Source organism: Pipra filicauda, unplaced genomic scaffold, assembly GCF_003945595.2.
Source record: "Pipra filicauda isolate LSUMZ 115617 unplaced genomic scaffold, ASM394559v2 scaffold45_size4122338_pilon, whole genome shotgun sequence".
Taxonomy (NCBI): Eukaryota; Metazoa; Chordata; class Aves; order Passeriformes; family Pipridae; genus Pipra; species Pipra filicauda.
In genome coordinates this window covers 2,206,046-2,230,585 of record NW_024104598.1, presented here as the reverse complement: position 1 = coordinate 2,230,585, position 24,540 = coordinate 2,206,046, and the positions used below count along the sequence as shown (strand labels likewise).

The 24,540-nt window shown below is 38.3% G+C and overlaps 1 protein-coding gene across 2 annotated transcripts in view; it reads right to left on the bottom strand.

The window, feature by feature from the left end:
- Positions 1–2,592: 2,592 nt before the first annotated feature.
- The window catches only part of NELL1 (neural EGFL like 1), a 277,760-nt gene continuing 255,812 nt past the window's right edge, over positions 2,593–24,540 (bottom strand). The window contains exons 16-20 of one of the 2 annotated variants that reach the window (XM_027732482.2): positions 21,089–21,229; positions 13,221–13,414; positions 8,478–8,654; positions 6,619–6,843; positions 2,593–4,522 (exon numbers count right to left, since the gene is read on the bottom strand). In XM_027732482.2, the coding sequence (XP_027588283.2) occupies positions 4,472–4,522; positions 6,619–6,843; positions 8,478–8,654; positions 13,221–13,414; positions 21,089–21,229 (788 nt within the window). In that variant the 3' untranslated portion in view covers positions 2,593–4,471. The remainder of the gene's footprint in view (positions 4,523–6,618; positions 6,844–8,477; positions 8,655–13,220; positions 13,415–21,088; positions 21,230–24,540) is intronic. The other variant, XM_027732486.2, reaches the window with a different exon arrangement.

Sequence of the window (24,540 nt, the reverse complement as noted above, 5' to 3'; positions counted from 1 at the left end):
CCCCTTCACAGTGGAGACACACAGGAAAAAGAAGCCTGAATCAGTCCAGATCCTGTTGTAGCTACCTCTGTCTCAAAGAGAACATATTAAGGCTTACTTCCTAAAACCACTCAATTCCAATCAGAACACTTAAATGAAACAATTTTGTGTACAAATTTAGGAATTAAAAAAAAAATAAAATTCAAGTGTAAGGCACTGCTGAAACAAAGATTCAGCTCCCAGTCAGAAATCCACCCATCAGACTTCATCCCCTCACACTGCACAGCTGAAGTAGTAGTAAAGAATTTAAATGGCAGATATATGGTTTTGGGGACCTTGTTTTACGTTTGTTTGTTTGCTTGTGTTTTTTTCCACCGCGCATGACTTTTGATATCATGTGTCCATGTGTTGTCAATCTTCTGATGATGATTTCATTAAAAAAAACCCCAAACAAACTGAATTTGACCCTTTTTATCAGTTTATTGATAAAAACTGATATGAGGGACTATCTGTTGACAGCTAGCAGCAAGAAATACTTCTGTTAGCACCTGCAAGTAATATTTGCAGATTAAATGCAATACCAGCAGTTCAGTAACGCCTCTGAGGTCAATGACCAGCTGAATCAGAATTATTGCTGCTTTCTACCAGTAACAGAGAAGAATTAGATATGAAACATTCAGATACCTCAGACTGGATATTTTTAATTTCTTTTGTTTTTTAATGTATTCCACCACAGGTCTTCCTTACACCACTTTAAATTTCAATGAGCATCAAAGATGTACCTTAAGAGGAAGAGGAGCTTGTTGGCAGGTACATTTTTCTGCTGGCAGAATATGTTCCTCAAACAATCATGTCTTATCACAACACTCACTTAAAATTTTACATCAAGCTGTATCATGGGGCCCTTTTAAAAACCCCTCATTAATTATGATTATGTAAGTACCATTAGATGTGAGACATTCCCATATTGCTCGTAGGAGTTATGATTTAATTCTGTTACAATCCTCTCTACCATTTGTATAATGACTCCTGACATTTTACCTTTTGTTTTGTAAAAGATTATTGTCTGACATAGGAAAAAAAAGAAAAAAAAAAGATGATATTTTGGTTGTGATTGTGATCTGACTGAAAAGATATTATTAATTAAATCTTGTACACAGTTATACCTGAAAACTCACTGACAGCTCTTGGGGGAAGATACATTACTGGAAGACCATTGTTATTTAGGTCTCTGAGGCAACATAGAGGCTCTAATAAAGCCTACATACATTCCTGTGAGTTAGGCTATTATTCAGCATTTGTGGGGAATAGTTCAACTTTGGCCTTTAATAGTTACTGGCCTGGCTCAGTGTGTCCATGACTCCAGGGACCACTATGAAGGAACATTTGCTTCAGCTCAGTAGATGAGTTTGCAAACACACAGGGAGCAGAGCTGAGAAGTCACTCTCCTCACAGAACACAACACAAGGTTCTGGTTTCGTACCTAGGCTGAGCTTTGAGCCAAAAGGAAGAGAGCAAAAACATTTTACCAGAGCTGGAATTTTCATTTTCTGTTTCTCGTTCATGTAATTTTTTGTCATCAGAAGATTACAGAGAAAATACTCCTTCAGGGGATAAATAAGTAGAAATTGCTACAAAATTCCAATTGCCTATAGTGAGAGCTTTGACCAAGTCCCTTAACTAGCAGCAAGTTTCTTTTCACAGAAGTTATAGTGGCAGTTCTTTTCATGTTAAAACTATACTATATATATACACTATATATATATAACATATATACATATGTATATGTACTTCTGAGCAGAGAGAAGGTCCACCTCACAAACGTAGAGGAGAATTTTCTTAAATTATTTTAATAAGCATTATTTTTTCAGCATTTTCATTGTAGTGCCCATATACTTACACGGAATAAGGAATTTCATCAAGAAAGATGTTTTGAAAGTTCTTACTTACCTTAAGTAAGACACAGGAACACAGGGAATTGAATCTTCTTAATGTGCTCTTTGAGCTGGGGCTGGGGCTTCTGAGTACTCTGAAGGTAAATGTGATGTGACTAGTGATCAAACTGCTTCATAAGGAAAAGTTCCTCACAGTCAGGGTAGCTGCTTAAAATGCAACATAAACAAACAGGGTCTGTGTCAATATTTTGACTCTGTGTAAACAATTCAAGCGGTATCACTCTGGAGTTAATGACACATAATGCTGTACAAAATGCTCTGAAAGGGTTTTAGTGAATTAATCTGCCTTTGCGCTCTGGAAGAAAATTGGTCTCTGCAGTGGAAAAATGTTAACTTCAGTGCTCCTGTTAAATATGATCCTAACTAGGTCTGGCGCTTCCATAAAGCATCCTGGAAAAGGGCTTCACTACTACCAGGTAAACGGGAAAAGAATGATTTTCAGACCTTGCACTGTCTTAATTCCTTTCACAGAGCTTCAGAAATTGGTCAGATTGATAGACTGGAATATATGATTTTGTCTGAGTAAATATAAATGAAATATTTCTTACAACATCTCCAGGCAAACACTCTTTCTCCTTTTTGCAACATCATGAGTTTGAGCTGGAAAGGACATTGATCAGTGTTTTACAACCCTGTTAATAAAACTAAGGGAAAGCAATCTGTACATAGGAGTTTATTTAGATGCCCACAAATTTTAAATCATTCCCCTTTATATCTCAGCCCACTGGATATCCTATCCAACTGAATTACCATTGGGTTTTACAATGTGATATACAAAATGAGCTGACATTATGATTTACAAACATCCTTTGAGTATCATATAAAACACAACTCTTTCCCTTATTATACAATCATCAGGGCAATGCAAATAGAATCAACACATTATTAGCTGAAAATGATGGGGCATTTTAAGAAAATAAATTTAACTTTACCACACAAACCTGTTAACTAAAACAAAACCCATTTAAAAAATGGGAATAAAGTTGTCTGAATGATTAAAGTAATTTCATATTCTTTGCCACTGTCCCCTTATAAACATAATAGTACTTCATTTAAAAGACGACTAATTTTTTCACTGTATAGTCACACTTCATTCTTATTAATCAGTTTCACATTTTCTCCATGAAATTATGAAAAACTCACAAATGTAGACTTTCCAAACTGTAGCCACTATACTTATTTTTGCAATCTTTTCCATACACTCAGTGTGTTTAAGGAAATAAACAGAAAGAAAAAAAACACCACACAATGAGCAGAACAAAACATAACAACACATTAAGAATGTGACATTTAAGCCATAGATGCATCACCATAGAAATATATTGTTGTTCTAATGTCACAAACTTTCTAGCCTCATGAAAAAAAAATAGACATTAGTTGAAGAGAATCTAAACTCTAACCTCGATATGGGGCTAGAAGTTTTACTTTATATTTCTGTCTAAACTTAGGTACTCAACAATGCAGTAAATTTAAAACTAAATATTTCTGAATGTCATAAAATATGAAAAGATAAAATCTGTTTCTGAGCTGTTAACTGGGTAATGGAAGTTACCAAGCAATGGAAGTTAAGACCTCCTGTCCTGCATGTCACTGGTACAGGGGCCTCTGCACTTTGTCACTGTGGGAGCAGTAACTGAGCATGACAGACATCATTATTACTGCAAACACAAAAAAAGGAAAGACTCTGAACTCATCAATGATGCTACAAATGCAAGCAAATTCTACCTTAGTCAACTTAAATTACATCATCTTAAGGGTCTCTGTTGTATCACTGTATAATCCAGAGGAACTATACTCAATGGAATACTGGTGATGACCGGTGATTCTTTCCTGAATCTGTATTGAATTGGCAATGGAATGTGGTTTTAGTTCCATTTCTCACTATAGGAGTCTTGCTGCTCTGCACATTTGGAGAAGAAAGTGCTTTTTCTGCCATTTCATTAAGTTCATGGCATTTAATTTTATAATTTTTCTAAGACAGACTTATTTTGACTACTTCCATTCTGTCCATACCTTTGAATGCTTTAAAATGTTGGACAGCTGTGAAATATAAGTACTATGCAATTTGACTGTACATACATACATATTTTCATAAATACATCTAACAGGGACCTTGGAACTAAGTATGTGATATCATGGGACAAAAATCACGACAGGCTGCCTTATTTGTAAAATCTAGATTCAAAGTAAGAAGAGCTGAATTCTATCAATGTTGTCAGTACACAAATTAAAACAAAAGTACAGCATTAGTTTACCCATGAAATAATTTAAACATATTTGCGAATTTCTTGACAGGAAAAGTGTGTAATTTACAACACTGAAAACTTTTAGCAACCATTGACTTCTATGCGCTGTACTGTGAGTCACCCGGACAAGGATGAGCATAGTGATCGGTCCCAAAGGCAACTCCCAAACACCTTCCTAGTTTGGAGACTTTGGTAATTGTCTGTTGTATATAAAATGCCAATGCACACGACTTCCTTTCAGGTGTTAACTCCATCAGTGTTCCTCCCTCAGCACAGTCCAGTCTGACGAGGTCAGTTGTTGTTGAGACACTCTAAATCCACCGAGCAGCAGACGTTCCCATTCTGCACAGACAAACAAGCAGGTGTCAAGTCACAAAGAGCAAAGGGGCTGGTGGCATGCAGAGGTACACATCCACTGCCTACAAAAACCCGCTTCCATCACCCCAGGGGTCACCATTGCTCCCAGTGGTGGCTTTTTGAGGAGGCTGACTTGAACAAATAGCACTGAACCAGCCTGGACTACTCGGGAACTAGAAACCTGGATGCAGTCCCCAAAACAAAATACAGCATAGCGATGGCAACAGAGATGACTGGATTTTTCTCTCATGGAAGAAAGTTAATGGAAAGAGTTTGTGGCAGGAGAGCCTACCCCTGATAAAACCTAAAATCCAACACAATGCAAGCTATAAACTGCTGGTGCCAGGGTGCTGCCTTGGTGTTAAAGTGTGCTAAGACCATCCTGGCTCACCAGACTTCGAATACACATCCTGCTATTGAAACAGGATTTGACAGATAAGCTAGTCTGCTGGCTTGTAGATCTGTGACTAGCAGTCAATCACTATACACTCTAACAGTCCAGTCCCCCCTCATGCAGTCAGGTTCTTCTGACATAACCCTTCCTGGGGTGTATGTGTGGAGATTCCTCCCTTGGCTGGGGACGCCCTCCAAGGTTACTCCTCCATGTTGAGAGAAAGAGATCTCCTCACGAGCATTGGTATGGGTGACTCACATCAGATGTCTACTTAATAATTACTTCTTTTTGCTAGCTTTAATATAACTGCTTCAAGAATTGCTTTGTTACTACTTTATGCTATATTATACTCTACTAGTAGATTTTTAGTGTTTATATTGTGCAGTAATAGTTTTGATTAAGATCTTTTGTCTGATCATTTGTATAAAATAAATTATTCATTTTATATAAATATTCTCATCTTGTCAATCACTAAAACCTGCAGGACAAAAGTTGTTCAATCGCACCTCTATAATTCCTTAAATTTAAACCATTAACATAATCCAAGGCTAAAACTGGGTTTATCTGCACATAGACTCCTCTCCGAGAAGGGGTTTAGAAAGAAGGGAATCCTTTCTGTACCTCGAGACTCACCAGCAAGGCTTTGCTTTTTAATAACTTTATCTAAGCCTTCCATGCCCACCTGCGGCAGAGTTTTGACGTGATCCACAAAAGGAAGGTTTCTGTTTGTCTGAAAATAGCAGATAGTTCAGGTTCTTGATTCGTGGCAGATGTGGGGGAGATGGGGACAACACACGCACACCACACAGCTTTGGAATGTAATCCTTTGTTAAATATCTTTCTCTAACATCCAGTCATTTATAAAGCTATCTTATGTAATATATCTAATGTAATAAAAAATTACAACCACTAAAAGCCCAAATGAGCCATTTTTTTACCTTTCTTTTTTTTTTTTTTTAAATCCAACACAAATCGGCCAAAAAAAATAATTTAAAAATGGCAGGAAAGTTGCCTTCAATAATTTAAAGCCCTGGAGCAATAGCTTGCTCTCCCACAGTGAAAAGAACATTTTATAAAACTCAAAACAACATTTTCATAATTCTGATATTAGCACAGTGGGGTCATCACTGCACAAAGCCAAGGAGACAGACTGCACTTCTGCATTAGAGGCCCTGGATTAAATACATCTTGATGAGATCAGGGAACAGAAACTGTGACATTCCCTTCCTGTTACTGTTGAGGGAGTGGCTTCATCTGTGAGCTGCAGTGCCCTTTTACTTGTGGACTTGCCGGTGAAACTTTTATTAGTGTTTCTGCCTCAGTTTACCAGGTCTGTAATACACATGTTCATGAACATCCACACCAGGCAATTATTGAAATGTTAGTCTAGATTCATACTGAGAATGCCTGAAGGGCACTCCAACAGAATGCTGCACTGGGATATTAACATATCTGTGCTCAACGTTTTCAGCAAGGAGAGAATTGTTTTGTTTCCACTCTGCAACACAGAAAAGATGTGGGTTTTTTGTAGGCTCTCAGGTCTCATTTACTTCCCCAAGACTTTAATGTGAGTCTTCAAGGGCAAATTTTGTTTTGTCCCTGAACAAACCCAATTGTTTTTTCCTGAACAAACCTAATTTTGTTCAGGATGTACATTTCCATGACCATTGCACCCAGCCCATCATACCTTGCATTTGCAAGTTGTACAAGGAGATCCCACCATTGTCCATACAGCGCCGCTAAGCCTTGTGATTCCATAGCCATCTGGACAGGTTTTCCTGATGTCATAGGTGATGTTGTCAGCCAGACAGGGGTCACTGACACAGTGGGGACAGCACTCTCCTTCTGAGATAGCCGTGTACTCGCAGTTTAGACTCGGGCACAGAAGAGGCCAACAATCCACCTCTCCTTCCTATAAAAATTGAAGCAAATCTCATTGAATTTGTTGCCATCTATGAGTTACCAAGAAACGTTTTATCCTGTTGAACGGAAAAGTTTTGTTTTGCCAAAATTGCAGCAAACTGAATGGATCAGATCTCAGTTTGGTTGATCATACAAATTCACATTTGAATACTAAGCTGAAGTTCCCTAAATGTAGCAGATTATCATTAGGTTGTTTCTGTTATCATCATAGCATGGGAACTTGAGTTCTCTGGGGATTTTGAAGACAGGGTTAAATACTGGGTTCCAATATTTTCCACAAACTATAATTTTTGCAGTGATTGCCTTGCAGACTCATGAACTCTTTCTACTCCTGGTCACATAAACACCTCTGTGGGATCACAGCAAGCATTTAAATAGAAAATTAACACTGCAGATAGATGTAGGTTAGTATGCTTGACAAGCATCGAACACCGATCTAACTCGCAGCAGACAATATTGACTCCTAAAGGAATTGCTAGAGCAATACCATTTATGTTCCACTGACTTATTTTATTATTTAGCTTTGTGAAAAAAAAACAAATTAACAACCAAAACCAAAGCAGTTTAGTAGCTAGAGACATTGAGAAGACAGAAACATCAGGTCACTTCTGCAGAGTATTCTGTGTGTCTAAACTTAACCTGTGAAGGGCTTCAATAACTTGCATTATGCTACTCTGTAAACACTTCAGATGTTGAGAACATCACACACTACACAGGACCTTACAGGCAGCACTGATTTAGAGCGTCACTGTCTTACAGCTCTTTATGTTATCCCCATCATAAAATTAGGCAAAGAACTGTTAGACACAACCTCAATACTTACTCTGTGCATTATGGATAATTAGCTTGTAACAGTAACTTAGCTTTGAATGCAATTTCCTTCCTGATGCTCAGACACCTCTTGATTAGTATCATACATAACGACTACATTATACACACAGTTATAAATGGAAAGCTGATAATTTTAATGAACTTCACTGATGCACTAATTAGTGTATCTGTGGAAAACTTAAAGCTTTAAGGAAACAATCTACAGCGTCTAACGAGAAAATAAGTGTTCTTTATTTTGCATGTTCTTCTAGTAATTTCAGTTTTCTTTAGCCTTTTTTATTTGGTTAATTTTTTTCTAACTTACAAAGTGGTACTGGCCCTTGGTGTTTCCAGCATTTGCTGAATGGGGAAAAAAAAAAAATTTAAAAAAGGATTTCATTTTCCATTTTGCTAAGACAGCCACACCAGCTGATGTAATTAAAAACTGAAACTTCCCCAACCAAATCCATCCCATGAGAAAAAAAATCTGAAAAAGTAATTTAAAGATCAGACAACCTTATAGAAGTTCTCAAAAGCAGACCAACGCTGTCATTAATATAGTGCCATGGTTTCCAAGCTTTTGTCAAGCTTTTCATTTTGCTCATTAGACCTACTTATTCAGTAGAAAGAGGAAAACTGATGATGTAGCTCTCAGTTCTCTGGGGCTCCGTAAGCACTTCGTCATCATCCCCAGTCCGAAAAGTAGGTGAAGGAAGAGCCATGCACCTGCTTGCAGGTATGTTTGGCTAAAAGTCATAATCAGTATTATTATTATTATTATTATTATTCCTATCCAAAATGCTTTTCCCATACCAGGCAGCGGCACTGCTGGCAGCTGTAGGTCCAGTTGTCCCCGCTGCGGTAGAGCTTGTGCCCGGTTTGGTCGAGGCACTGGCTGGTGACGCGGGTGTCGCACTCGGGGCAGCAGAACAGGTCAGCGCTGGGGTTCTTGCAGTCACAGGCCGTCCTCCGGCAGAAAATCCTCCCGTCCTGCGAGGACACATTGCCCTGATGTCAACCACAGACTGCCAGACAGCAACCCAGATAAGGTCACGGGTGTACAGAGCAAAGGGCACATCTCTGGCATATCAGGAAATATTAAGTTCTTAGTGTATTCAATGATACCACCGATAAGGGTTGGATCATGCCTGTTGTAATATGACAAATACCAGTATTATCCCAATTTCTGTCAGTGCATGGATCCAATACTGCCTGAATCTGAGAACAGTTTGCCTGTCTCCAGCTAACTGAATTTAAAATGAGTCAGTATCTCAGAAGAAATATAGGGAAGGAATTTCATATCTCATTGGTTTCATCAACAAACTATTCAAGCAGTTGTCACTCTAATACATATAACATTTATTTAGCATTACTTTGACTGAATGTACCACTATGAAGAAAATAAGTTGAATAAAGGTAGAAAATAAGTTGAATAAAGGTGGCCCCTTTAACTTTATCAGAGCAAAATATAACAAAGTCACAGTAGCACTACTTGTTCTTTATTCTGACCTCACATCTGGAATACAGTACACCAGCATAAAGACAAATGGCCTCATCATCACCCATTATAATTCAGTTCATGTATTTCAGAGGCCCTGGATTTCATAGGCTTTCCAAAATATGATTCTGCTAAATATTTGCTTACAGCTTTGAATGGCTCATTTTGTTAAAGACCATTGAACAGAACTGTTTGAGATAAGCAGAAGAATTGCTTCTGCATGTAAAGAGAAAAGGATATATTATCTTCGCATCAGAGAAAACCAAACTGATTCTAATTTTAGTTATGAAATTAGGATGGACTGCCATGTTTGAAATTACACCCCTTCTTGTAGGTGAGACATCATAGAGAAATGCCACATGCAGGTTGGAAACTGAAGTCACAACTAACAGTGAGGAGATTATGGAAAAGTTCTGACATTAACTCCTTTTGCAGTCATTGCTAGTTATTGGATTACTCCTTACCCAAGCAAAGCATCCACTGCAGCCAATTTAAAGATAGAGCTGTGAGACAAAGGAAGCTATATTCTGCTCTGGGTCACAACTATACAATTCCTAAAACAACTCCATTCATTTCATCACAGTTTTTCCTATTCTCATCAGAACCTTGCTCTGAGTCTATAAAACTATATCTGATGTCAGAAGGAACCAAACTTCATTGCCAGCAAATACAGGTATACCTTTCAATTCAAGGGAATTAATTTCCTCTGATCCCTTAAAAAAGTGATTTCTAAAAAGAGTGACAGCAGCCCAGGATGGCTTTTCCATAGGCAGACAAAGTAGCCATAACCACAGCATAGAATCACAGAATGGTTTGGGTTGGGAGAGACCTTAAAGATCATCTTGTTCCAATGCCCCTGCCATGGGCAGAGACCCTTCCACTAGACCAGGTTGCTCAGCATGTAGCATATCTCAGAACACTGACAAAGCCTGGTGAGTTTGCCAGAGAACTTTTGGTAATCATAATATACTGCTACTCTCTTTAGTGTCTAAGCATCTGCGTTTTGTCTACAACCTAATTAGCTCTATACCTTTCAAAAAACCTTTTTATCCCTATACTGCAGTGACGTAAAGCCTCTTAGGCTACAACATGCCACATACATCTTTTCAGTTCTCCAGTAGCCCTGAGAAACATGTAAGAAATTAAAAAATATAGAGAGAAAACTTTATTTTCTTTAGGTGAGTAACAACATATTAATAACATCTCATTACTACCTCTTCCTCCCCACCTTCTTCCCTGCATCAGTTCTACATGCTTCAAAAACACCAGTGGTATGAACTTTGTTCTTATCAAAGGTAGAACTGCCACACAAGGGTGACACACACATGTTAAGGGTGACTCAAGTTTCCACAGGGCCCCAGATGCAGTTTGGAGAGAAATCAGACCCTTCCAAAACCAAACCAGCAAACAGTTCTCATCCTCAGGAACACACATCAGCTCGGCACATCCCCCTGCTCCCAGTGCTGTGTGCATCTCCCAGGCTTTTTTCATACAGGGTTGTCTTAATCAGAGGACAGGCTCAAAAGCCCAGATATAGCCAGAGTTTACAGCCAGGCTTGGCTTTTTTCATGGCAGACTGCAACAGCTCCCCCTCCCCTTCAAATTTCTACCAGCTTTAAATTTGATGCCCTGTTAAATCCACAAGAATTCAGGAAGATGCCTATACAAGACACACCAAATATACTTAAGGTACAAGGTTAATTTATAGTTTTGAGAATTTCTGATTTTGTAAACTTGATATACATTCAGATGAACTAGGATGTTTTGAGGAAACTGGGTCCTGTGAAACACTGAAATACCCTGTGCTTCAGTAATGACACTTTGCTTCATTATATAACTGAAACAATATAATATCTTATCTCCCATAGTATCCTACTTCACAAATAACTTTGAAGTTCATTAAGTAAGGTTATGTAAGGTATTTAATTTCCTTTACATCCATTATAAGTTAAACTATTTTCAAGATAGTATCTATGTGTTTCAGCCAATGCACAAAATATATCCACCTGACCTTTCCTAGAGTAACTATAGCAAAAGAAAAGCCCATTTTATTTTAAAACTGAAATGCTGATTTGTCTCCTGGATAAAACAAGTAAGTAGGATCATTTCAAAGTTCAAGTAAGTAGTATAAGGAAGGGTTTAGTTACCCTCTACTCTTTTCCTCACTGCAAACTGAGCAGGATGCAAAAGATCAAGCATGGCCAGGTCTGTGTGCAATTGCATGAAAAGGATAGGCTTGAGAAGTAGCCTGGTGTATTGGCAGCTACCACTTCCAATGTATAAAAATACATTTTAATAAACACCGAGTGAAGACTTTACAGTCTGCCTGAGATGTGATAGAGGAGGAGCTCTCCCTCTTTTCCCTCTTGAAATAGGCAGCTACTGGAACAAAATTAAATGCAAATGGTAATTCCCAAGATAAAAACTGAAGAAGATATAAAGGAAGAGTCACAGCAACAACCAGTGTCAGGCTTAGTTTAGACTATCTATGTACTAGTTAATCATGTGTATATTTTCATACACTGATAAGAGCATTCAACATAAGAAACACGTGCAATGGCAAATAAAACAAATTACAAACAATCTGAAATGGGAATACTAATAGTTATAATTCTGCAAAGGCAGACCAGATGTCTTCACATATATTAAGTTGTTTATTCTGTTGACTGGAAATCCTTTCGTAAGCCTGTCAGTTCCCCAAGATTACCATAAAAGCTTGATATATATATTCAGTAGAGTTGTACACTTCAGCTTCTGAAAGGAGGAGTTTTAGGGAGCTTGAGGCTACTTGAAGTAAAAAATATAGCAACTAACAAGAACATATTCCCTACTGAGCCCAATCCAGCAGTGTATTTTGCAGGTTCTATTCATCTGAAGTCTTTATTTTCCCTTCTGCTACACCATCACAAAACAGAAATGATGAGGCTTTCAGTTTCTTGCAACTTCGAAACACCTCTTCCTCTTTGTCCCTCTTCAAACCTCTCTCATGCTTCTCTGGCTCCTAAGCATTGAGACATGGAGACTGAGAGACCAAATCCCATGCTCCATCTTCAGCTTTTCACAGTGGCCAAAATCTAATTTTACTTGCCCTGATGCAGGAGCCTGCACTGCTCTGCCTATGGACAGCTTTACCCATGCTATGAATGAATCAGGTCAAAGGGGCCATAAAAGACCAACCACTTCTCAGATTAGGGCATTCTTAAAATTCTTCTGATTTCAACGACAACATTTCTCTGTTAACTGGTGAAAATCAAGAAAGTAGAGTCAAATGTTCTTCTAACTTGGTTACCATAGTCAGAAAAAACCCTGATAATTTCCAGGGGAAAAAAAACCACAAACCAAACCAAACAAAAAACCACACTCTCCCTCCTCCCCCTGATCTAAATCTTAACTCTAAGGTAGATCTACTGATACTAGACCTGGCTTCTCCAAAGGTGCAGAGGGAGCTGCACTGCTCAAATGGGAGAGCTGCCAACACAGCCAAGCTGGGATGAGGAGGAAAAAGCTGGCCTTTGCCCTTCTTCACTTGAGGAAATTAAGTGCCTGCTGCTGGGTCCTCTAACCTTTGACTCATGTTCAGACCTGTCTTCTCACACAGCTAATTCACATGTATTCCAAGGAAAAGGAAATAGTACCAACAGGAAGTTGGCTGACAGTACTGAGAGGTACCTATCCTCATCAAAGAGAAATTAAAACCAGTTTTCAGCACTTCCAGTAAGTGTGCTGGAACATTGTGTTAAAGGGTAATGCAAGACCCTCTTCAAGGCACACTGAGATGCTCTGGCCTACAGGGTAACACAGCAGAAGTTCAGCAGGATTAGCCATTATTAAGCTACATATATATTCACAAAATAAGAAAAGAAATGCCTTCCCAGAAGAATATCCCCATCCCAACTTCAGTACCCACAGCAGAGACAGCTTTACCCTTTACCTTTTGCCTCAGTGCCTTAGGCTTAGGCTAATATTTTTGCCAACACCAGTAACATTGCAATATTGGGTTCCTGACATGAGCTCAGAGAATTAAAGGACTCCTGAAGCCCAGACCAGCTGGATCTCACCTTGCAGGAACAAACAGAGCATCTGTCCTCTCTCAGGGTCCACACCTGCCCGTTCCGCTTGAAGCCTCCTTCGTAGGGACAGTCTCCAGTGCAAGATGGTCCGGATGGACAAAGGCAATCAAACCCTCCTGCCAGGTTCACACAGGCTGAATCATTCCAACAGGTGTGGGTCTTCAAGGCACACTCATCAATATCTGCAAAACAGCAGATTTATAAAGCTTTGGACACTTTTCTCACGTGGCAAGTTTTATTTCTGCATTAAGTAATCGTTGCTAATCTGTCTTGCTGGTGGATGAGGGGTTATACCTTTCATATTTACTTGCCAGACATTAAATACTGATGTTTTTTAGGTTATTCTTCAGCATTTACTTTGATTCCACCAAGAATTCTTAAACTATCTCCATCAGGCTTAATTATAAATGCTGAGTCTGACATACTTGGTGGAACCATATATCAGAGACAAACTCGAACCTTCAGACAAGAGTATATACTGATTTCCCAGTGACTGGTAACTACTGGTCATTCAGAGTGACCTTTTGTCAACTAGGCCACTCTCTGTTCTGGATTTTACATCAAAATAGAGGTGCACTACTCTTGATAAGTTCCTAGCATGAGCAACATTTCCCATAGTAAAAGCAGTCAGTTGCATCCTTTTCCCATTGCTAGAAGTATAAGTGAATTGGGGGGAGCAGGGAGAAAAAAAAAAGAAATCAGATGCACTTGATACAGAAAAAAAGTCTTAAAGCTACGCAGTATGATTTTGCAATGACACAAAGAATAGGTGACAAGATAAAATCATTATACTGAAATCATTATACAGAAAAAGAGAATTACAGTATCCCATTAAAATTGCTCTTGGAGGGTAAAATATAATTATGCAACATGAATTTATCTGGGGAGTTCATGCAGTGAATCCAAATAGTTACTGTAAAACTTAAAACATTCTTAAAGATATCCCATTTTCCTTTCAGTAGACTTTGACTTGTGGTTTTTGTTGAAAACAAAGGTATAAATGAAGCATTCACTCTGCCTTTGGTGGTTTCACCAAGCATCATCAATATTGTCTTCCCCATCACATTAAGAGCTCCTTGAATATAATCTATATAGGATGCAGAAGAATCACAGTACAGATTAGAAGGGTAGCTTTCACAGTTCAAAACTAAAAGGATTTCACAGATGAATATAAAGCCATATTGCCTACAGAGTTGCATTTAATTGCTTTACTTATGACACTGAAATCTAATTCTGTTTCCATGTAATTTAACAGATTTATGGAAAGCCAGATGTTGGCAATTATAGAAACTAACATTATTCATGTTCTCAGTAGTACAGACCTGTTCACATTGTACAAAGCCAACTTAATCTCTTATACATATGTAAAAGGGAAGAACACCCTATTTATGTCCTGCTACCGCTGTTCTCCGTTTAGCACACATAAAAAGGATGTCCCCATTAAGAGCAGCCCAAATTGGTAAATGGAAGATTCTTGACAAAAAAGCCAATCAACCAAAGCAGGAACATAAATTCCTAATTGCTACTCAGTTTGCTCATTTTTTTCGTTCTTTATGCAAATGATGGTTTCTTATTATTTTATGGCATTTATTATTTAAAAGTTTTAGTCATTAATCAGATAGAAAAGGCTGGACTCTGCACTCATTTTCAGCTGAACTTTTAATAGAACTAATTTTCTGAGAACATCCCTTTGGCAGTTTTTCTTCTTGTCACTGACTGCATTTCTTAAAGTCAGAACAAACAGCCAACGTTCTCAGAAAATTGAGGATAAAAAGCTCTAAGTGTAACATGTTTTGCCCCTGTCACTCCTTCAGCCTCAAACCAGACTGGGGGGTGGGGAAGGAAAAAAACCCAGACAAATGCTCCCACATTGTCAGCTCTTGTTAGTTTAAGAAAATATTTCAGTCTAATGGAGTTCAAATGGACTTGCTCATATCAATGCAAGTTCAGCATGTACGTGGCTATGCAAAGCACAGAAGAAAATGCTCATTTTTAATGTGAAATTTCTCTTAGCAAGTAGAATCAATGTGTCTATTTACGTGTTGAAAAATCAGTCTGGCTTAAAAATTATGAACGTGTCCAAAACAATTGGACTTTATTACAAGACTTTTGCATATGGATTATTTTTATATATTTAAGTCCTTGCTTGGTTCAAATTCCCCACACTCTCCTCAGGTTTTGTTTGCTTTCCCACATCTGCTCTCAGAAGATGAGGGCTCAAAACTGGAACATTTAATGACAGGCAAGGCAAAACCTGTACATAAATCTCATTTCCCATTATAACAACACAAAGTAGGAAGGAAATAAATTATTAATTTATAGATCAAGTAACTTAAAAGAACACTGGAAATAGCAAGGGGAGTCCATATTCTTTCCCCACATATATAGGACCAAGAAAAGGTCTGGTTTTATGTTTATGGGGATTAGTTCTTTCATGTATCCTGTCAACCTGCGAAAACAATCTCATTTTCACACCTGGAACAGGACTTTGCAATCTTATTCATTCTATTGAAATTTTCTGTGCCATAAACTACTAATTAACACAAGTAAAAGTGGCAGAACTTCACTTCCCCCCTCCACACAGTTCCTTTCCAAGGAAAAGTGTGGCTATAGTTGAAACAACCACATTGACCAGAAACTTGCTTACACTGCAAAGCCTTATGCTATTTGCTATCAACAAAGTATAGCCAACAGCAAAGGGATTGCTGCCAGGACCAGCCAACTATCATATCACTGATTAAGATCTTCACTCTTCAAACACTCCAGTCTGTGCCTCTATAAACAAACATACAGCCATAAGTACCTGATCATACGTGTTTTTTAGCCACCAGTCACATTTCATGGGTGAGAAAAGAAAGAAAACAGACCACCCAAGACGTGCTCGTTTCCAAAACACTCTCAAAGTGCAGAGAGAGCTTGGTAATGCGGGCAGACAAGAAAACAGAATCAAAATGGAAGCAAATAATCCCTTGAGATGCAATTTTCTTTTCCATCCTTTTTGGCTGTAATGAGAAGTAATTTGCCTCAGATATTATGAGAGGTCCCATGGCCACTGCACTTGAATAGGGTAGAAGACAAGCATGACTGTACATATCAACACAAGTTCATTAACTTGGTTTCACTGAAATTTTAAACCAATCCCTTGCTACTTCATTTCTTAGTTTTCAAGGCTATTCAGGTTTTAATGGTAAAACTTTTCCACAGCACCTTAATAAATTTTGTGCAAGCAAGTCATGCAGTGTGGTGCTCTGTATTATCATGATAAGCTGATGCAGAAGAAAGAACCCTACTAATGTGCTAATTTTAACTGTTATGGTACATTAAACCATTACAGTATATTGTTAACGTGAAAAATGTATGCTGGGCTCCCAAACCAATGTATGTACAAGTTAGCTAAACACTGTTTTGACAAATCATTTTTCACAGGCAACTTGTCACTTAATGATTTTTGCCTCCTTTCTAAATCAAAGTTATTTGGAGTCACCTTTGAAAAAAATATCACTAAACAGATTCATTCTTAGTTAGAAAATATTTTATGATAGTACATTTATTCTATAGAGACATAACAGTCTATTAAGGAACACTGCACAGTAAATTAGATTCTGAATATAGGATTTACAAAAGCTTTCTAAAAATGTAAAAATGACTGAACACAATTACCTTGTAGACATGTAACACAACTTTCTGTCAGAATACAAGAAACAGAATTTACTAAGTGGAAAGTAAGAAAGATAATCTTTAATTTACAGCATAAAATTCACTGACACAGACTCCAATATTATCAGCTTTAAGAAATTCTATGAGCAGAAGAGAAGAAAGTTGTAAACCAGCAGGTTCTAGAGTTGGTCTTGGATACTTCATACTGTAAACAAGCCTTTCTGCCTATGTATCATTTCTCTAACAATGGATAGGAAAGCAATTCTCAGGCATATAGGAAGATTTTCAAAGATTTTCAAGGTCTAGCTTTTTGTGCGATACAGAAAGGGGCAAAATAAACAAAGAACAAACTTCCTTTTCTTTTACTTTCTAATCTAGGTAAGAGGCAACACTGGAGCATACTATGAAATATATGAAAGCTTCAGGAATTGATTTAAAACCCATTCAGATTTGACCCTCAAGCACTGCTGCACCCAGCTTTGTAGGAGACTAATACCTGTGCAGTTTCTTTCACAAGCTCTTGAGTCCTACCTTTTCCCAGCTCTCATTTCCCCTGCAACAGCTCCTCTAACCCAAGAAAGAAAAAACAAACAACACTGACAGGGACTGCTGCCTTGGTTGTTTTTCCTTCTGTGCTTGCAAGTCCCAGTGTCAAGACCCAGAAAAACAAATCACCATGTAAAAAGATGGAATCAGTAAATCTGCACTCCAGGGTCTGAACAGCTCTCTACAGACCAGAAGCATCTGAGAGATGGAGATTCAAAAGTATAATTTGCTTTGCCTTTTTTTCCTGCTGTAGAAAGGAGCTTGCTTTGCGGGACACTATTAACTTCCCAGAATACAGCATTTCTTTGCCAGTTTTTCCCTTCTTTTGGTTCTGATAACCTGTACAGATCATTCTTTGGTTCTGCATGGGCACATAGTGCAGGCAAAAGACACCACCTGCCAGTTGCTTCTATATGGTATCAGTAGATAGTAGTAAATACTGTATCACATGACAACTCACACTTCTGTATAAAGTATTATTGTTTGTTTACCTGAGAGTGCAGTAAAATTGTAACAAAATTTAAAAACAAAAACAAAACAAAAAAACAAAAACAACCAACCAACCAAAAAAACACCAAAAAAATAACACCCACAAAACCAAAAAACAAACCCAACAAAACAACTCTGAAACTGTAGCCTACAGGTTTTAATTGCCAAGCAAACTTTAGTAGCAACTTTGTAGAGCAATTGTCTTTTGTCTGCAAGCAGTATTCTTAATAACACATTTTGAAAGACCAATGCCTCTACTGCAGGAAATTAAATTACATTCACTTAATTTGAGCCTGCTCACCATCACTTTATGAAGCTGACATCTCTGCTAAAAGCTGCCTTTGGCTGATACTTCGAGCAATAAGAGAATTTTCCCAATCTGGAAGTGGCCTGGCTAAGTCACACAGCCTTATTACCCCAGCTCTGGTGCAATATTACGACCTTACCCACCACATCCATCGATTTACACATTCGTCCCTTGCCAGGTGACCAAACTCCACTGTTTTCTCCCACTCAATGAGAATAAAGCTTTTAGAAGCACTGAGGTATCACAACACCTCCCAAATACACGTTATTTTTCTTAATGCTCTGCAAGCACTGCAGAGACATTGCAAGTAATGACTCAGCTCCAAGAGCACCTACAAAATAAATGGAGGGAAAGGGGGTTAACCAATAGGTACCTAAATGCATCCAGCAAAAGCAAGTGGCTGCCTGGGCTTTGGGCAATCTGTCAGAGATGAGTACTGCCTCCCACTGTCTTGTGATTTTCTTTTCTTTATTATTAGTAGTAGTATTTATTGTTATTGCTATTATTTTGTAGGGGAGGGTTTAATCTTCTTTTGCTTATGTTTTTAGCCTATTTATTGTTCTCCAAGTTTGTCCTTCAGGGAGGAAGAAAGAAGAAATGTTTCAAAACACACTGGAAGACAATGGCTCAAATCTACCTCAGGTGCACACTACAAATCCAGTATACAATACAACAGGAAAAAATGCTGTTGCTAAGTAGATCCTCTTTTTTTCTGAAATAGAGCGAAGACATTCGCCCTGATAAGTGCTCCACCACGTAAACAACATGTAATGTGATGTTTTAGCTACAATGTATAGTGTTATCTGTTGTTTTAACCAGTTCTTAGTTGCATTTTAAAACAAACATCATGGTTTGGTTTGAAATTTGTCACTATGGGTTAGCAGAATCTTTCAATTAATTTTTAATTATTTTATTTCATTATACTGGTGAAGCCAACTGGTTCATTCTCTCCCTCACTGGTAACCCCACAGCAGATGGTTCAGAGAAGCTATTTCATTAAAATAAACCCGCTAATTTCACATTCTGTTTACAACCTGCATATGGCAAGATGAGCACCTCACCTCGCAAGCTTCCAGCATGCTGTGCAGGTCAAAATGAGGGCAGTTTGTTTTCATGAAATCCCATCCCTCCAGTCTCCGCAGAAAACAGAACATTTGGAGCTTCTTTTTGCAGTGCCCAACCCTTCAACAGCGATTCAATCCAAGCAATGCTGACCTTTCCAGCAGCTGAGCCTACCTATGGGTCATTCTCAACCACAGTCTTGTCTGTGTCTGTCTTCCTCTGCGATCAGCTTGACCCTTAGATCTTCTTCATCCCAAATCAGCCACAGAAGGTCAGCCTGATGAGGGACGGGGCTCCCCAGGCAAGTGGTACAGGTAAGCACCAGAAATGCTAAAAATGCCCCTTGTCCCCAACTGCCTCAGGGCTTTCTGAAGGTTATGTCATGTTGGTTTCTCATAAAGGAGGTATTTTCAACATTGCTCTGTTCATTACCCCTTTTACAACATTTAAATAAAGGAGAACTCTTAACATCTGAGAATTCGTTTAGAAATACATGGCTTTCATATGGTGTTTTACCTATTAGGTCACAAAGTGCTGTAAAATTTGCCATCTTTTACACAGCTACCCCCATGAAGTTCACTGCTGTGATTTTACGGAGCTCCCCATCAGCTTAGGACAACGTGTAAAAAGCTAATATAGCTGGACAATCTACAAAATATTGCTTTTGAAAATAATTATTGTTCCTCTGCATTTCTAAATCGTGACGCTACCTTATCCCAAGGACTTCTGATAGCCAAAATTTATGAAAGATGGGAATGTTTGTTACAAGTTACAAGTAAATTTATATATTTTTGTTACTTTAACTTTTATTTTAAGTATAGACTTTAAATCTTAGAAAATGCCCTTTGAAGTTATGGCCATGATAAATGAAGTTTACAGCATTAAAAAAAAGTCTTTCACAAAAGGAGGAGAAGAGCTTTTACAGGACATTCATATATATAACTGACTAAAGATGAAGTAACTGAAGTTCATAAGAAAGGACATAACACTACGAGCAGTTGATCTGTATCTTTACAGAAGTTAAAATGGGATCCTTTCTAAGCAGTTTTAAACTCACCTGATAAAATATCACAGAGAAATTATGTTTAAGGCTTCTGAGAATAGCTACAATTACCACCTCCACTATGGTTTTATTGCTGCTTACTTGCTGCAGTGGCACACAGTGTCTCACAGCCAGTCGAGGGCACACAGATCACAGAACCAGCACTAACTCCTCATGGAGCCTTATCCTTTGTCCTCCCATAAAAACAACTGAAAAACTCCTCTGCACCCTTTAAAAATCCCTCTCTGTTCATGCTTTTGGGGCCTTATTCTGCAAGTATGGTGCAAAGAGATTCTGACGTTATTTGCGTCATTCAAAAAATTAAGGATGAAGATGGCAAACAATGGAAAACAAGCAAACCAAAGCAACATAGACATACCACAGATATGTTCATCACTGCTGAAATCTGGAATTAGAAAACCACCTCATCCCCTTTTGTGGCCAATTATGCTCCGCAGCAAGCCCACTTTCACTGCAGCTTTCATAGCAACTTGTTATGATAAATGAACAAGTGCAGTAAGTCACACTTTGGATCTCGAGCTGCCTCCCTCCTGTGATAACCACTCAAAAACGTGATGCACCATGAACCAACACCCACCCTGCGTGGCTGGGGATGCTGACAAACACAGACACGCTCGTTTGCACTCGCATTTTAGCCTCAAACACAGTCACTGCTCAGGACAGCAGCTCAATAGTCACTTTGGAACACCATGCAGAAGGAGGTAAAAAAAGGCTCTGCTGATCATTGCTTACCAACACAGGACTCCCCGGAAAGAGAATAGCTTCCATTGTCATGGAAACCGCTTCTGCACTCACAGTGGTACCACCCTGGGAGGTTAACACAGCGTGAATGGTTGTGACACTCAATGATCCCTTCTGCACACTCATCAATATCTGCCTCAGAGAAAAACACAAGCCAGCCAGGAAATTAATTTCCTTCGACACCAATACTGTAGGTTTGTTTTTTTTAAAAAAAAAAGTTATTGGTTGTTTTTTTTTTGCTTTGGTTTTTGTTTTGTTTTGTTTTGTTTTTTAAGTTTCCTTTAATATATAGATTAAGGTTTATTACGGTTCCCAACAAGAGACACTTAACACACGACTCACATAACAACAATAAAAAATAACAATAATACATCATGTAATCTGTTACAGACAAGACATTCTTTTACACCACAATTTGTTAAAAATGCAAAGCAAACATGCAGATTTTTTGTTCCTTATTTGGTTTTTTGTTTGTTTGGGTTGTTTTTTTGTTGGCTTTTTGAACTCAGAAGTTACATTTGCCTATGCACTTAAAGCACTGCAGAATAGGATGCCCATCGAAAAGGCAGTTTCAGCAATACTCCTGCTTTACAAACTGCGTGTCCCAGGATACCTTGGAAAGAGAAAGCATTTCCTTCGGGATTTGTGTTTCCAGCATTCAGCTGCGATATTGGCAGTTATCTGGCAGTTAAGGTGCTCAGAGCACTTGGCAAACACTTGTTAATCTCTTTTGTTTCCGTGATCAAAATAAATACCCAGTTCGTGTGTAACAAACAGAAAAAGCAGTCCTCGTTTCAGCTGCAATAAAACATTTAGCAGGAAAAGAGTGAGGCAAATGACAAGCAAGTTTGTAGCAATGGAAAGATACAGCATGATGAACACCCTGCTGAGTGTCCATAAATGTGCTGGTTTCAGAAAGGAGTTTCTCAAATTTCTGTGCCATGTTTAATAGAGACCTCATAATTGCTAGTAACCTTGGCTAATCATGGCTGGCACCTGGCTGCTTCTCCCCTTTGAGCATTTTTCAGCACATTTTGTAGGGTTGTAATTAAAATTAGCAAATTAATTATATGTTAACCTTGCGGTAATTTAAAAAGCCATTATATTTTCATTCCTCTATTCAGTTCAACTTTTTTTTTTTTTTTGTTCAATTTTGGACAGTTTTCAGCTGGGTACCTTATCAATTAAAATGAAACTCAAATTATTCCCATATAATTCCCATTTTCACCCACTGAGATTTCTTTTTTCTTGGCACACTTAAAATATGCATAAAATTGTGCGCACCAAACCAAAAAATGTGGGGGAAATAGGTTCAGAAATTGCATTTAGCTCTGCAAGCAACAAAGAAGAAATGCCTCATGATCCTGACGCTAGACTGAGTTAAGGTTATTAACTAACCCCAGAGTGTAGCTTTTACAAAATACACACACCAATATGGTTTCATGGACTGCACTGGTGTCGTGTCAATGCACATGGAAATGGATTTGAAGTATCCTTCAATACAATCCCATTTTCTTATTTTGTAGAAGCAATACCATAGAAAAGTTTGATTTTTCCTCATTTCAGTAACAATATTTATTCTTGTGGAAATATGGCTGAGAAACCTTAAAAAAAAATGCTGTTTTCCAAGATTTGTGTCCAGCATGAACCACTCTAGCATGAACCAAGGTGTCTACATAACAGGGTTATAAATGCTATTTATTTCTAGCTTTATTCTGCTCCCATCTAACAATGAAGTCAATGTTTTAATGCTTTAAAATCTGTCACTGCTGCCACCTTCTCTGTACTTTTTATTTTGTGGGAGCTAATTTTAGTGTTAAAACACTGCACAAATCTACCTGTCCATCAACGGTGAGTGGTGCTTGCAAACTCAGACACTTTCAATTCATTACAGCAAATGGAATTTATAACCATGATCTTTTCACATGTCATGGCTGATGAAACAAGTTTAATCCTATTTGAAAAGTGAATGACTTTGCCATTGCAGGTCAACTGCAAATGAATCCTCTTTGCTTTCCTTTCTTCCCCAGTGTTGAATTGGAGAATGTTCCTGTTTAAAGACTGCTTCCTGGAGTCAATCCTGTACTGGACCTCTATCCATTCAATTTTACATTTTTAATTTACAAATCAAGAGTGTTCGTAAACTTCGTCCCTAAACTTAAACCCTTTCAAAAGTATATGATTTAGGCTCGTGGTAGAGGATACCAATTGACTAGTAGGTAAGTTTTCAGAAAGCCTGTCTGCCAGGGTACTAAAACTAAGCAGCAGCTTACTCAGTGGAAGAAGAGCAACTAGGTTATGTCTCTAGATTATGTCAGAAAAGTAAAATAATTCATAGAACTGTTTCAAGACTAGATGACTTTACTGTGCCAGTACCATAACTGTTACAGCTTTTGCTCTCTGATGTGTAGGGAGACACTAACCAATTTCTTCAACCAGCAGAGCTAGGAAAAAAAGACTCATTTTCAGTTTTACAGGTTCTTCCTTTACTTTTGACCTCCTTCAACCAGTGGAGTTATGCCAGCATTGGCCTGCCCATGCTGGAGGCAGCAGGCAAAGCATAAGGAGAAGCTTTGCGGGCTGTTTTCAGAAAATGTCATGACAGACACTGTTGATGCAGAAGCAACTAATGAAAAACCCTTCAAGCTCTGTCCCCTCTCTATCCACTACCTCTCCTCTTCAGGTCAAGCTCAGCCCTCTTCCTATTCTCATGCTGGAGACAGGCTGGGTGGATGGGGCAGGGAGAAGAATGGGGAAGCAACTCTGCTTCTGCAGCGCCTTAGGATTCCTTTGGTAACACACCATTAGCAGCACCATGTGATACAAAATGCACAACGAGGGGTATAAACAAGGAAAACCATTAACGGCCTCTCCATTTATCCAATGCATTACTGCTCCTTAAAATGATGTACATAAACACTAAAAGAGGAGGAAATATTATGATGAGGTCTCTAAGCTTCTCCTGTGATCCTGGGTGTTATTTGTAGCACATACACAAACACAGCTCTGCAGGTATAGGAAAATATTGTGGATGTTTTAGAAATTCAGATTAAAGATGCTCAGAATACCAAGAGGAAAATGCAAATAACAGCTTTATAAAATGTTATGTCATATACCATGACACTACTTAGTTAACTTAATATGTAACTTCCATCTGGACATACTATGGCATTTGAAAACAGTATTTTGAGGATTTCTTCTGCATAGGAGGATGTTTCTATACATAACAGCCAGTTCAGGGAATTAGAATCAATTCACTTCTCTTCATCTTTGCTTTTCCATCTTTAGATCCTAGCACTATATTTGCATACTTGCCTCAGGATAAAAGTCCTTCTATCCAAGTCTGTTTGGGGGTTTTGCTATGGAATTTGAGCCGCATATGCACTAATTTTGAGGGTTTTAGCATGTACCAGTGTGCTATATGTATAACTTTCTTCAAAAAG